Source organism: Sylvia atricapilla, chromosome 16 (genome assembly GCF_009819655.1).
Source record: "Sylvia atricapilla isolate bSylAtr1 chromosome 16, bSylAtr1.pri, whole genome shotgun sequence".
Lineage (NCBI taxonomy): Eukaryota > Metazoa > Chordata > Aves > Passeriformes > Sylviidae > Sylvia > Sylvia atricapilla.
This window is the reverse complement of record NC_089155.1, coordinates 15097276-15110786: the sequence shown is the minus strand read 5'-3', so window position 1 is coordinate 15110786 and position 13511 is coordinate 15097276. Positions and strand designations below refer to the sequence as shown.

The 13511-nt window shown below is 37.5% G+C and overlaps 1 protein-coding gene across 5 annotated transcripts in view; it reads right to left on the bottom strand.

Annotated features, from left to right (window-relative positions):
- The window catches only part of SULF2 (sulfatase 2), a 67249-nt gene that overhangs the window by 33068 nt on the left and 20670 nt on the right, over positions 1-13511 (bottom strand). For 3 of the 5 annotated variants that reach the window (XR_010744884.1, XM_066331038.1, XM_066331035.1), the window contains exons 2-4: positions 10978-11222; positions 5267-5506; positions 2124-2275 (exon numbers count right to left, since the gene is read on the bottom strand). Coding sequence is in view for 4 of the 5 variants with exons in the window: in XM_066331038.1 (XP_066187135.1) it covers positions 2124-2275; positions 5267-5506; positions 10978-11149 (564 nt within the window). In the remaining variant the exon portion in view is untranslated. Of the gene's footprint in view, positions 1-2123; positions 2276-5266; positions 5507-10977; positions 11223-13511 lie in introns of those variants that run through there. The other 2 variants (XM_066331036.1, XM_066331039.1) reach the window with 2 other exon arrangements.

The window sequence follows — 13511 nt, the reverse complement described above, 5'->3', positions numbered from 1 at the left end:
AAAAGTACACAGGGGAAGGGAAAATGTGCAAAGCAAAACTGACTTCTGAACATGCTTTCAATGCCTGAGACAATAGTCATAGTTCAGAGAGAATACTTAAGTGCTCTCAAAAACACACTGCCGTTAACTTTAATCATGCTACTTTTCTAAGCTGGTCAATCACTTTAAAGATGCAACTTCTCTTTGATTTAGCCTTTAGAAGAGTACAGTCCTCCGATTTCATTTTAAAGATACAGGTTTCCACATGGTGAAAGTAAAAATCACTGCAAACCCAGGATTTACCAGGCCAAAACACAAAATAAAAACATTTAACTTAACTGATTTCTTAAGGGATTTTTTAAAGATCCATATTGTAGAGGGGGTAGTTGTACAAAGTTAAAATTAATCTAAAAAATGTTGACAGAAACTGAAAAAGAAAAATTAAAGTAGAATATATCCTGTAAGAAAATCTGAAAGAATTTCATTTTCAGAGGAGTTTAGCAGTTACTTTAGAGGACAGAAAAATCAGTGATTTGGGGTTTTTTCTAGTTTTCCACCAATACATAATTAACATCAGTGATGTTAATAGACAGGACTAAAAAAAAAAAAAATCATCTGATTATATTGGTCATTGCTGGAAATTCACATTTACAGCAACAAAAATGGCAGGAAAGAAACAGAAAAAGTCTTCCATTTCAGCTTCTGTTTGCTCATTTGAAGGCCAGTGTGAGCATCAACCAGTGCCATTGTTCTGCATGCTGGTTTCTACTGTAGCTGTTTGTTATGCAAGAATATGAAGATTATGAAAAGCTTTGATTTTCATCATCCTTATTTTTTCATTTATTACAAAACTCCGTAAGCAAAGCTAAAACAAGTGAAACCAAACATCTTTCACGTCTTGCATAGACAAAACAGACCTAAAGGTAATGGAGCATAAAGCTCCCTGTTGGCTCCTTGGTACAATGGAGATGGAGAACAGTGCCTCTGAAATCACTCAACTGACGCTGTTCCACACAAGTTCTATTTCCATCAGAACACTTCAGTACACAGTTGTAAAGATTAGCTCTGTCATTCTTCATAGATCAGAAGGAAACTCAGAAGGAAGATAGAAGACAAATAATTCTGTACAGCAGTTTGCCCCTTCCCCTTAGCAGCTGGTGATGGAAAAGGTAACCCTAGAAGACTGTGAAGGTTTATCTCTCAGCACAAAGTATATCCAATTAAAAAAGGCAAATAGGGCGAAGAAAAGCAGAAATCACAGACAGGAAATCTCAGACATCAACCTTTTAAAGGAGAAACTGGCTGTGAGCACTATGCTAATGAAACACAAATAGGAAGGCAGGATTTGCAATCAATAAGAGAAAGTGAACAAAACACGTGTTAAATGTACATTACAAATCACTCCAGAGTAAATCAGCTTCCTTAGTTATACACTAAAACTAGAGCAGTTTATGGACAGATTTAGTTATCACCATATACTTCAGAGTCACTTCTGCCTACTTTAGGACTTCACACTTTTTATTCCTGACTGTAAACAGGTATTGAGCTGTAACATGTTAGATGAGGAAAAAATAAAACTGCATTTGACAATGACTATGAAGCATTTTTGCAAGTTTGTTCAGATATAACATCTTTGAAAGGATATTAAAAAACACATTCATCTGTATGCACAGAAATACAAACGTAACAGTTAAATCCAGAATTACCATAAATTGTACCAAGAGTTTGGGAATACTACATAATATTGTGACTGTGAAAGAAGTTCCTTAAACTAAAAACGTAGGTCTAGCTGGAGGGAAACGGAGTCTTACCTCATTAATGTTTGTGTAACTCCACTGCCACAATAATTATCATACAGAGCACAGAAGTAGTTAACATGAAGCATTTAAGTCTATGTTCACATGTTCAGCCTGTAATATTTAACACAGTCTAGGAACACTTTACTTGGTTCCACTGTTAGTAACAATGTTTTCAGCAACATAACCCTCCCAGAATGGAAAGTAACAATGTCCCAACAGTACCCTTACTGGTTGTAGATAATGTTACACACAGCTGCTTTCAAGCACAGAGAGACTAAAAACATCAAGTGCAGCTTTCTTGTGATCATGTCCAAATGTTAATAGAAATAAATTAACAAGACCTACCCTGGAGTAGTCATATCCATGCTTCTCCTTCAGGCCATTTCTACAGAGTGTGTAGTTGTAAAATCGAGAATTTTTAAGTAATCCAACCCACTCTTTCCAACCAGGAGGCACATAGGAGCCATTGTATTCATTAAGGTACTTTCCAAAGAAAGCTAGGGGTAGAGAAAGCAGAAACATAGCAAGAAGGCATAACAGAAACACCACAGTCAGATGCACCTTACAGTGGCCTTTCTAAAGATTGATTTGTCAACTGAATAGGTTCACTTACATAAACTTCCCTTCTTGCCCAGTTCCCCACATTATGCTGACGGGAGAATACAGAGGTCGGGAACTCGAGCTGTGGGAAGGTGTAGTGGCCACATATCAAGAACATGTGCTGCTATTGAGGACACTGGCAGTTTTTAAGTTGTGAGCCAGGTTAATGCAGAACACAACATACCTGTAATCCCTATTGCCCCAATGGCTTCCCTGGCAGAAAGCAAGCCCTGTCCGCTCTGCACTCCCGTGCCATGTAACAGATCAACAGAAAGCCACAGCACCCTGTGCATGGCAGCCAAAGCCTGGCTCCTGCAGCCAAACACTCAACTTCCCTCCAGCTCGGCCTCGCTGCTCTCTCAGCTACAGCGCCGAACAAAGTTGGGTAAGTTTTTTAAAGTGCCAAAGATCAAGAATACAAAACTGACCACCGAGGCTGAAACCAAACAACCAATGAGGGCAAAGACACACCTTTTCCATCTCCCATTTTTCACTCGCAATTTGTGCAAGACAAACCTGCACCAGACTGCTCCCTCCTGCCTGCACGGGATGAGCACATTCCCAAAGGTGTCAGCAGCAGCACAAGCCTCTGAGATCCCAGCCACAAATGCCACCAGCCCAGAGCACACACTACAGTGCAGAAAGACTGAGCCCCAGAAGAAGCATCTTTTGCAACAGAACAAAACACAGGGAAATCACAGTGGATAAAGAAGCAGCAAATGAGATGTGAAACCAGCAGCAGAAAAGAAAAACAGATGGAAACTATGAAGTGGAGGAGGAGAGAACAATTTTTGCCTTCAAGATTACACAAAAGAGAAAAGAGGAGAGAAAAAATAGAGGGAGAAGGCCTGGGTTATGAATTGATTAAAAAGCTATCTCACTCCAAGGCTGTGAACTGAAACATAAAAGCAAGCCTCAAAAATCTTTACTCCTCATTGCCTCTTTTTCTACTCCTTAAACCCCAAAATAAACAAACAAAAACCCACCCAAACCAACAAACAAACAACCCACCCCAAACCCAAGGAATTAAGAAGCTAAATGCTACATCTGCAGGGCAAACCAAAGAACCTCAAAAATCAAAACCAATTAATTAATTCCTGTGCTTTCCACATCTTCCTCTGTTCCCTGTAGTCATGTTCCAGGAAGATTCTCCATTTCGGAGAAACTTTATTCATAACCTTCAAAATATTCTCATTAGCAGGTTTCTTTTGAAACTTGAGAAACTGAGTAGACAAGGTTCTCAAGTACAATCTCCTGCTGTTTCTGAAGCAGGTAAAGGTAATGAATCTTTGGTGAGGCCAGGGGGAGAGGGAAGAAAAAAAAAAAAAAAAAAAAAAAAAAAAGGTAAAAAATACCTTATTACTGCTGACATCCCTCATAGTAGATAACTCCAGATTTTAACTGGAGAACAGAAATTAATGCAGCCTCCAATTATGGGAATTTCCATTTAAATCTGTATAACAGCATGTCACATTTAACTACATGGATGAAGATCTCATTTTCACCTTACTATCCACTTTGTACTTGTAAAAACCCTATTTCTATGTGTTCCCATAAATTTAGCTCCCAAATTAAGAGAGGTAGATTGAAAATGTAATAAAGGTACACCAAGATCTTGGACCTAAATTTAAACATTTAGTTAATGCAAAAAATATAAGACATATGAACACCAGGACACTTGCAATAGCCAGGCAAGTTAGTAAAAACTGCAGAATCTTGAAATACAACCACTAAATATAAAAAGCATTACTACAGACAAAGCTCAGTAAACATCAGCCAAATAATCTGTGAAGAATAAAACATTAACCTTGGTTTGGTACTCATGTGCTCATCGGTATTGGTCCCAGGAACAACAAACGGAGGGAAACAGCACGCAATTAATAAGGTATGTGCACTTCCCCTAGTTTATTTCTTTCCAGATTAATTCAGGTCTTCATTTTATAAAAACAAAACAAGGAAATCACTTATTTAAGACAAAGACTTTGAAGTAATAACACACAAAACTCAGGTGAATAGTTAGAGAGAAAACAATGATCTTGTTACAATTACTATTCAAGGCTTATACTTAAGTTTGTGGAAACATCAAATAACTCTGAATTTGAGGCAAAAAGATGCATACTATTAATAACGAGTGTAATACAGCACTGCAGTACATGCACACTATAAATAACATAAAAAGAAACAGGTTTATTACCATTTCTCATCATGACAAAAGGCATTAGCAAGAAATGTAACAAAACCACTGTCACAGGCAAGGACCTAAATCTGATGTCTGGGGGGAAGCAAGATGGAATTAGGTGTGAAACATCTGCTACCTGTTTTCTGAGATCCTTTCCACATGCTGTTTGTTCCTGAGGTGCATGCATGCAACAAGCGTGCGCACGTTTGTTTCTCAGGAGCACGTTTCATCTTGCCAATTATTCCTAAACACCTTTCTGGGAACTGATTGTCTAGAGAAATCATACCAGCTGACTGCCCCAAAGCACAAAAGGAGCAGTCCCTTCTCTCTTATTCTTAATTTGCTTAATACATCAGTTTTATGAAAAAAGTCAAAACACTAATTCCTTTTCATAGCATCTTTCTTGGGTTTTCTACACACTTCAGGTAATTGTAGGTCATATTCTAGGTTTGCTAGGCCTTCAGTTCAAAACATGCACACTATTTAATTGCCACCTTCTGAAGAACAGAAGTCTTGGGATTTTTGTTGGCTGTTGGTTTGTAAATAAAAATTTCCTCAAGTAAAAATACAAGGAAGCTAAACCAACACTTAAGCTCTGGCGTTATGCACTGCTGCAGTCAAGAAGAAATTAGAATTAAAATATTCTATACATTAGCCTCTGTACTAGTAAGTGTAAGAGGCCTTCAGACAGCCCCAGCCTTGATCTCACCTGTCCTGTAGCCTGTGTTGTTGAGGTACACTGCAAAGGTACGTGTCTCATGCTGGGCCTGCCAGGACGGAGAGGAACAGTTCTCGTTGTTGGTGTAGGTGTTGTGGTTGTGGACGTACTTCCCCGTCAGGATGGAGGAGCGAGAGGGGCAGCACATGGGGGTTGTCACAAAGGCATTGATGAAATGAGCACCTCCGTGCTCCATAATGCGTCTTGTTTTGTTCATCACTTGCATAGAGCCTGAAAGAGGGAAAACATTTCAGAATTGTCTTTTTGTCAGTCAGAAGAGCTCAGATGTTACATTAGAGACCAAAAGGAAGCACAAGTAGCAAGGGCATTGTTATCCCTGATTGAACCCACACTCAGAGAGATTATTACTCATTCTGCCTCAGTGAAGTTCTGGTATTGTTTCACCAAGGACTAAATACTGAAGTCCTAAGTAAAGATTTGACTCAAGCATGTTGACATAGATCATAATGCTTCTTTCATTTCTCTCTCTCTAAATCCAAGATTTACAACCATAACTCTCTGCAGCATCTCTACATCCTCTCTGGTGCTGCTAGCACCATATCAGCAGCTGAGGATGAAAAGCATTTTATGCAGCAACCCTGACCAAAGCTTGGAAATCTTTCCTTTCACAAGAAACCTGATATACTACCTTTTGTGCCAGCCTTATGCAAAAGGCTGAGGGTTGTAACCATAGACTCACTTCCTTTGGAAGACTATTTAATTCAAACTACTGCTCAAGAAGGGTCTGCTAGAGCTGTTCTCTAGTTAAATCATTCTAATGCCTAATGTGAGGTTTTAGGAGTTATTGATTTCTGTAACTGTCACTGAATCAAAGATACCAAAAAGCTCCCATAATAATCTCCAAAACAGGTTCACTGAGTTCTGTGTATCTGCTTCATCCATTCTAGTAACAGTCTTACTATCTCCTTTTTCCTAGGCTTGATTCTGCAGAATCAGATTTATAGATTACTGCACTACTTGGGGCAGGTAACACTATGTTTTATATAACCACTGTCTAAAAACAAATAAGCAAGGGACTTGGATAAATGGGGTAACATGAATAAAAGTCTTTTTGACAACAATTACTGAATGCCACAGTGCTGCCAAATGGTTTTTCTGTTTATTTACACAGAAAAAAACTGTTAAAAACTTTGGTTTTGGCCAAAGACTGGATCTTTACCATAGACATCCACCTAGATGTCCTCCACCTGTATCTGGATCCATACCAGTGCTCTTCCTAAGCCCAGAAACACCAAGGATCATAGAAACAAGAAATTTAGTTTCCCTCCTCTATCAGTGACTAATAGTTAAAACTGCATCAGAGTAAGTTAGGAAAAATTTTCTTGATCTAGGAAGAATTTAAGTTTGGTAAAGAATTTGTCATGGCAGCTATCAACAGCATGACCTTGCAGAGGAGATTAAACCTGTTCATCACCAACCCTCCCTTCTTGTTATAAGCAGAAAAAGCCAAGTGACAACCTGGAGAGGAAGGCATGGGCCCATGCTAAAATAGGGCTGGGGTTAACCTGCCCAAGGCTGAGTCGGATTAACAGTTCAGCTGTAATCAACGCGTCCTGCAACCATCTGGCACAAACTACGTTGTTTCTGTCAATAATGGATTTAGGTTTCTTCTAAGCTCTTTATGCAGGGATTTCATGATGAAAACGCAACAGTCAGTTGATTGATACAGAGCACACTGATATAACCAGGAGTCAAACCTAGAAAATGATCATAAGCCACATATGAAACCTGACTCTCTGGCACCATGAAGGAAGGGTAACTGCTACAGTAGGTCATTTCACCAAAAACTGCCATGGCATTAGTTTGAGACCACTTTGTTGGAATGAGTATTAAAAAAAAAATTAAAAATCTGTTTGTGTATTTCTCAGGTCAGAGCACATGTCATATCACTTTGTGACAAGAATCAAGGCAAGTTATTGCACTGCCCCCTGCACATATCAAAAAGGAGTTTCTGAAGAAAGTAAGATTTTACTTTTTTGTTTCTATAATAGCTGTGGGTTAAATGTTAGTGCTTAAAGGCACTAACAACACAGTTAGTTATAAAAGCTAACTATACATTATGTGAGCCTGAAAACCCTGGATGTTTCCTCTGTGTTGCCTTATGAGCTAGCCCAGGCATAACAGGAAGTCTGAAAGAATGTTTTATCATCCCAATATTGAAATACAATTTAACAACCTCTTGAAATGACAGAGGCATCTGTGCATAAATAACAGTACATGTTAAGACTCCCCTTGGGGACAGTAAGCTTCTTTAATAAAAGAAAGTGTACTGCTGTAATGACAATGCCCTATATATCAACAGTCTTTAACACAAAAACATATGATCTAATCTGCTTCTCCAGCTTGAGAACTAATACAGAGTGACAGGGCAGTGCAAGGTAAAAATCCAGCATACTCTTCTGTATAGTCTTAAATAGGCCAGCTTTAAATATTTTAAACAGCATTTAACCAGCCAACCAAAACTTACTTTCTTCAGTTTACCTCCAATACACAGACATCCATCCTCTGGCAGATTACTTATGTGTTAATCAGCAAGTGCAACCTCACCACATCACCTTCTGAGCCAGAAAATATTCTGAGGTTTCACCAGTGGATGTATGACAGGAAATCATGCTTTGAAAGTGTCAATATTTAATTCAGAAAATGTTCTCCTACCTGTCTAAACCCACTGATAATAAACAAAAATCTAGCAGTTAAAATTTTAAAGCCATTTTAAGAAAAGTTTCATTGGACTACTGTGAAGATACGCAAGTTTAATCAATGTGATGTGTTAAAGTTACTCAGTGAACAAAGCTAAGCAAACTTTATGCTGAAACTTCACTTGAAACGTGTGATTTCCATAACTTTGCTTTGCATATCTTCACAGTCCACCTCAGGGATAAAGCTAATATTTTTAGTAATATTAACAGAGAAAATATACCAATTATTTATTAAATAACACTGACTTCCTCTTAGTTGTTTTGTTAGAGAGAATAATTTATGTCTTATGGAGCTCCAACTGTTGAAGAATTTGTATTAAGTATCAAGTGATTTGCTTAGTCTGAAACACAGCTTCAGAATTTTTTTTCCAATAAACTGAACCCCAGATTTTTAATTAACTGTCCCCTAAAGGCTTATCTTTTTATTGTATTTGAAACTCATTAGACACCCTTTTAACATCTTCATTTCCTTTTCTTCACTCCAAGACACCCTCACATTTAACAAAACTCTAAAGCCCCATCTCCACATATGATAACTAAGAAAAATTATCTTCCATGCTACTTTTGCAGCTTTTCAGAGGAAGGTCTCAAAACATACAAATTACCTCTCAGATTTCTCTAATGTGGTTGAAATAGCTCCTAAATTATCAGATCTTTCTCCAACTGGACTATTAAATGAGCTGGTTTGTTAAAGCCATAGTAGTATGGTAGGCAAACCTAACTCAACTGGAGCTGCTGAGTCCAGCAAACAAGGGATATCAGCATAATAATTTGTATTTAAACGGCTCTAATGGGGAAAAAAAAAGGTCCTTGTTCCTAATTAATTATTCCTTGTCAGTATATTCTTCTTCTTTGTATTATGCTTGTCAATACAATTCTTTTTATTAGACAGTCTATCAAATATGTATGTGTCAGTAGTTCTTGGTGTTCTCATTTGTCATCTCCCATTTGTAACCATTACAATCTACATTCATTCTCCTTTAATGTCCTCCAGAGATTCTGCATTCAATCTTCCAGCCCTTCATCAATATTTTCCTTCTTCCAGCATAAGGCTGAGGTTTGGCTTCCCAAGTAAAACTCCTGATTAACAGTAACGCAAATTAAAAGAAAAAAAGAAAAAAGAAAGAAAAAGAAAAAAATAAGCTGTACTCCAGTTAGGAAAGGACAGCACTGTCTTTCTTGTAAGCTCCACCTGCTACTGGCACATAGCTAAATCTATCTTTAAATAAATAAAGGAAAGGCTGTTAAAGGCACTTGAGATTGTGTTGTATTCCCTTTCACCTCCAAAAGAGCTACAAAAGAACAATGAAAGCTAAAACATCCATCAGTTACAGAGTATTCTTGAAAACAGATAAAATCTTACCCACAGCTTTCTCTGGTACGCTTTCACAGCTTCCAACTTTTCCTTAGCATTTATTTGTAACTCACATCTTGTTTTCATCTTTCTTAAATGTACTAACCACAATCACCACAAATGGCAATTTTGATTAACTTGGACAGCTCACCAGACAACTGACAAGAATAAAAATTAGTTCAAACAAATATTGGGTCTCCCAAAGCCATTAGTGGCAAATGACGAATTTCCAATCTCAGCTTCGTCAAATGGATTTTCCTTAGTTAGAACCTAATTTGTGTGGACACATGCCCATTATCCCTGAAATTGGAAGGCATCAAGTTATCAGAGAAGTGAAATATACTGCCCAAAGGACTTAGACAATTGCATCAGAAACACAAAGGCTAGCATAAAAGAGAAGATGATACATTTTTTTAGGACCCCCTTCCAAGCCTGCAAGAAAAAGTACTTAGGTTCTTTGGGATATACGTCCTTGAAATTGCTTTATTTGTGATCTAAAGAACCATTAAAAAAAAGGTGACGACAACAACAACAATATCTCATCCTGGTAATTTGAATGGCATTTACTTTGATGAGATCACTTCCATAGCAGGCTTTCTTACCACCTTGGAGAAGAATGTGCCATTCATGATACTGCAGAGATACAGTAATATTGATATGAAAGAAGCATCTGTAAAAAGCCTGCTGTGTTGCTGTGATTAACTTCTCAACAAGAAGAGTAAGTGAATGAGAAGCACAAGCTGATTCATTTTATGTTCTGCTCCTTCTGTGAGGTCTGTTTTCCAAATTTTCCTATCCATACTAGAAATCGGATACAGAAATATTTGGTGGCAAAACTCCCCCCACCAGACTACACTACACGAGTTCCCATTTTTCAGATGACTCAGGCTTTATACACACCAGGGAGTATAATTCTAATGCAAAATTATTAACGTTAACTGGTTTGTGTTCATCACTTCTCATAACTAAAGATAGCATTTCGTAAATACAAGCTTGTTCAGGTAACACAACAAAAGCCAAACTCTGTCAGTTAATTCATTATTCCAAATCATTAGGCAAAGCATGTGTTTAATCTTCATCTCCTTTCTTCAAAAATTAACATAGTGTTGATAATGGAGTAGGTATTTTCATTCTATGTTGTTTTGGTCAGTAATCAACTACACATCTAAATGGACAATTACAAGAATAGTATGACTGTGTTAGGTAACACTTAAGTAAATAAAATGAAAATTGTGTATGTAATGAATGACTGCAATTACACAAAAGAATTTGGACAATTACATGGTGCAATTGTCAGCTATGAATTTAAACCTACTGTTTAGGCACGCAGCTTCCCAGGTTATACTTGCAATTGCCAGAAGCAAAGTTTAGGTGTTTAGGTGAAGACAGACAGGCATGAACTGTGTATTACCACAGAAACAGGACCTTTAACATTTTGGGACTAACTTTTGCTGTCCTTGAATTGCAAGCAGATGGAAAGGATGTTCTACATAAAGGCAGGTTTAAGCTTGTTCTTCCTATCATTTTTCACACTGAAAAAAAATCTTATTTTGAACGTAGGACTCTAGCTTCAAGAAAAAACAGTGTCATACTTATTGGCTAAAATTCTCTTTATAGTGGGCTCTTACCAAGTTCTACATCCTGATCATCAGTAAGAACAAGGATGATGTTTGGGCGGATGTTTCTACGGTCTCTTTGAAATCTTCCCTTCAGACGCTGATTTAACAGGAAAGATGAACTTCCATCCAAGAGTGAGAAAACAGCCATCATGAATAATCCAAGGGCAATATGCTGTGCCATGTTGTGCTGATTAAATGTTCTTTCTGAACAAGGTAGCTTAACGGCTTCTATTTTTTTTTTCTTTGCAGGTCTCCTATAAGGGAGAGGGAAACATGTATTGATCTATATTTTGACCCCTCTGCACCCATCAAGGAACAGCCAGGTTCACTTCCAAAGAAGTAAAAAGCAATGTACTCAAAATAATCTTAACTCCTAAGGAAAAAAACTAACCAAACTCCCAAACAAAAACAAAGCAAACACTTATTTTTCCAGTGCCAGCTAGAAGTAGAAACTTGAAAAATTAAATTCATATGCTGTTATCAACATAGGCAACGAAATTTCACTCAAAGCTCAGATCTGGCAGCAAGATCAAGGATTTAGCAGGGTTTCAAATTCTTTTGCTTTCATACATATAAACAGCAATCACTTTCCTTCTTCTTCCCTCCAGTGATCTGTTTACATACGATATTTTTGTTTATATCAAAAATGCAGATGTTGAAGAGAAAAACCCCCATATCAATCATTATTTTTAAACAGGACTGTAGCAAAATTAACTGAGCTAACAACGAATTTGCAAAATCCAAGAACACTCGGACTGAAGATCTGATATACACGGATTTGTACACTGATTTATACACTGATCTTTTCTTACAAATTCCATTAAAGAGCAAAGCTGCCCTGGTCTTGGAACTGTGGTATGATACTGTTTGAAGTCCACTACAGCTTTGATATTAGTGCAAGATCCCTTTAGCTTTTCTGTTGGCTTCCAAGGTTATACACTTTTTAGAAATACCATTATTAATAATGAAGACATTTGAAGGCCCATTACTGCAAACGTTTGGGAATGGATGCACCAAAGTGACTTGCACTGCCTATGAGTGAATTGCAAATCAGAGCACACACCCCAAAATTGACTTGATTGGAAATCAGAGCACATCTAACTGGTACTACTCCTGTTAATGAGGCAATAAAAAATTCTTAGAAATTCCTACAAGGAGATTACAAAAAATAAACTAGCATGCTGAAAAAACTTTTTGCTCGATCATCTGATATAAAGGGATCTTCTCTTGCTTTCAGAAGTCAAAATAACAACATGAAAATGTACTGAAAATATTAAGTACTAATTATTTCATCAGATCCAGCAATCAATGAGTCAGTTTTTTTATGAATTCCCTACTTGCCCCATCTTCTTCTGGACTGGTGCCAATGATCTCTTGTACAAGAAGAAAAATCAATTAAAAATTACGTAAGACAGACACTCTGCTTTTTTGTAAAGCCCAGAAATGCCAGAGTAGAAAGAACATAGCACAATGTGTTTTATCCCAAGAAACATGTTGGCTGTTCTGTCCCTACAGAAAACAGTTTTTACTCCAGCAGATTATTTCATAGCCATATTATTACTTCCTCTCTGTCAGCAATTGCTCTTTGAGAGATACTTGCTTAATCAAAGTTTTCATGCAATAGCAAAACCACTGGTCTGAAAAATTATAGTCAGTTTCTGTACTCATATAAGAAACGAATTTCCACACAAGTCAACAGATACATTGCTGTACTATAATGGAATATTTATTAAGGCTACTTTCCAAATTTGCACACTAATAGGGTTTCGAGAAAATGAAAAATCCTCCTTCCTTACTAGTGTGTCCAGTGAGTTTCACAGACAGGTGAAGTTACCTTTTTTCCTGGAAACTAAAAATTTATTTAAATATCCTAGCACTTGTTCCAATGGGTAGGGAAAGAGCTTTTAAATTGTACATATGCAGCTTTAGTATCTGCTGCTGCTGCTCAGAAATATGCCAGGCTATAGCAAAATAAACACTGAGAAGTCCAATCAATTTTCATTCCCTGTAGTAAGAATTCCACCTGCAGCAGTACAGCTGGGAAGAATCTTGTCAGAGGTCAATGTGTCGCTACTGTCCAGAGTAGTCAAAAGCAGCTTGAGAAAGAAACCTGGATCTGTTTCAACAGGGGAGGATAGAAAGGAAGTTTGCTTAGCAGGCACATATTCTTGAACACAAGCTTTGAGGGAGGAGGTAGAGATATGCCTTCTGCTCTTCAGAAATTGCTACGTCTGTACTTTCGTAAAAGAAACCTCAAAACCTGACAGTATAGATGTTTTCATTACACACAAACATTTTTCTGAAGGTCTGGAAGTTCATGTGGGTTTTCTTGAGTCTATACTAGCCAACAGCTTCTCAAAATAAGAGCATTTCCCGACTTTTCTTGAAGCATTTCGAAGGCTGCCCATTCTTGCTATATCTGGTCATAACTACCTTCACTATAGTGTTGTGCATTTAACACTCTTTCTTACATTTCTCTCATCTTCAAAACAAATGCATGGAAGTAACCTCATGACCTCATTGCCTCTCTCCCCTCAGCCAGT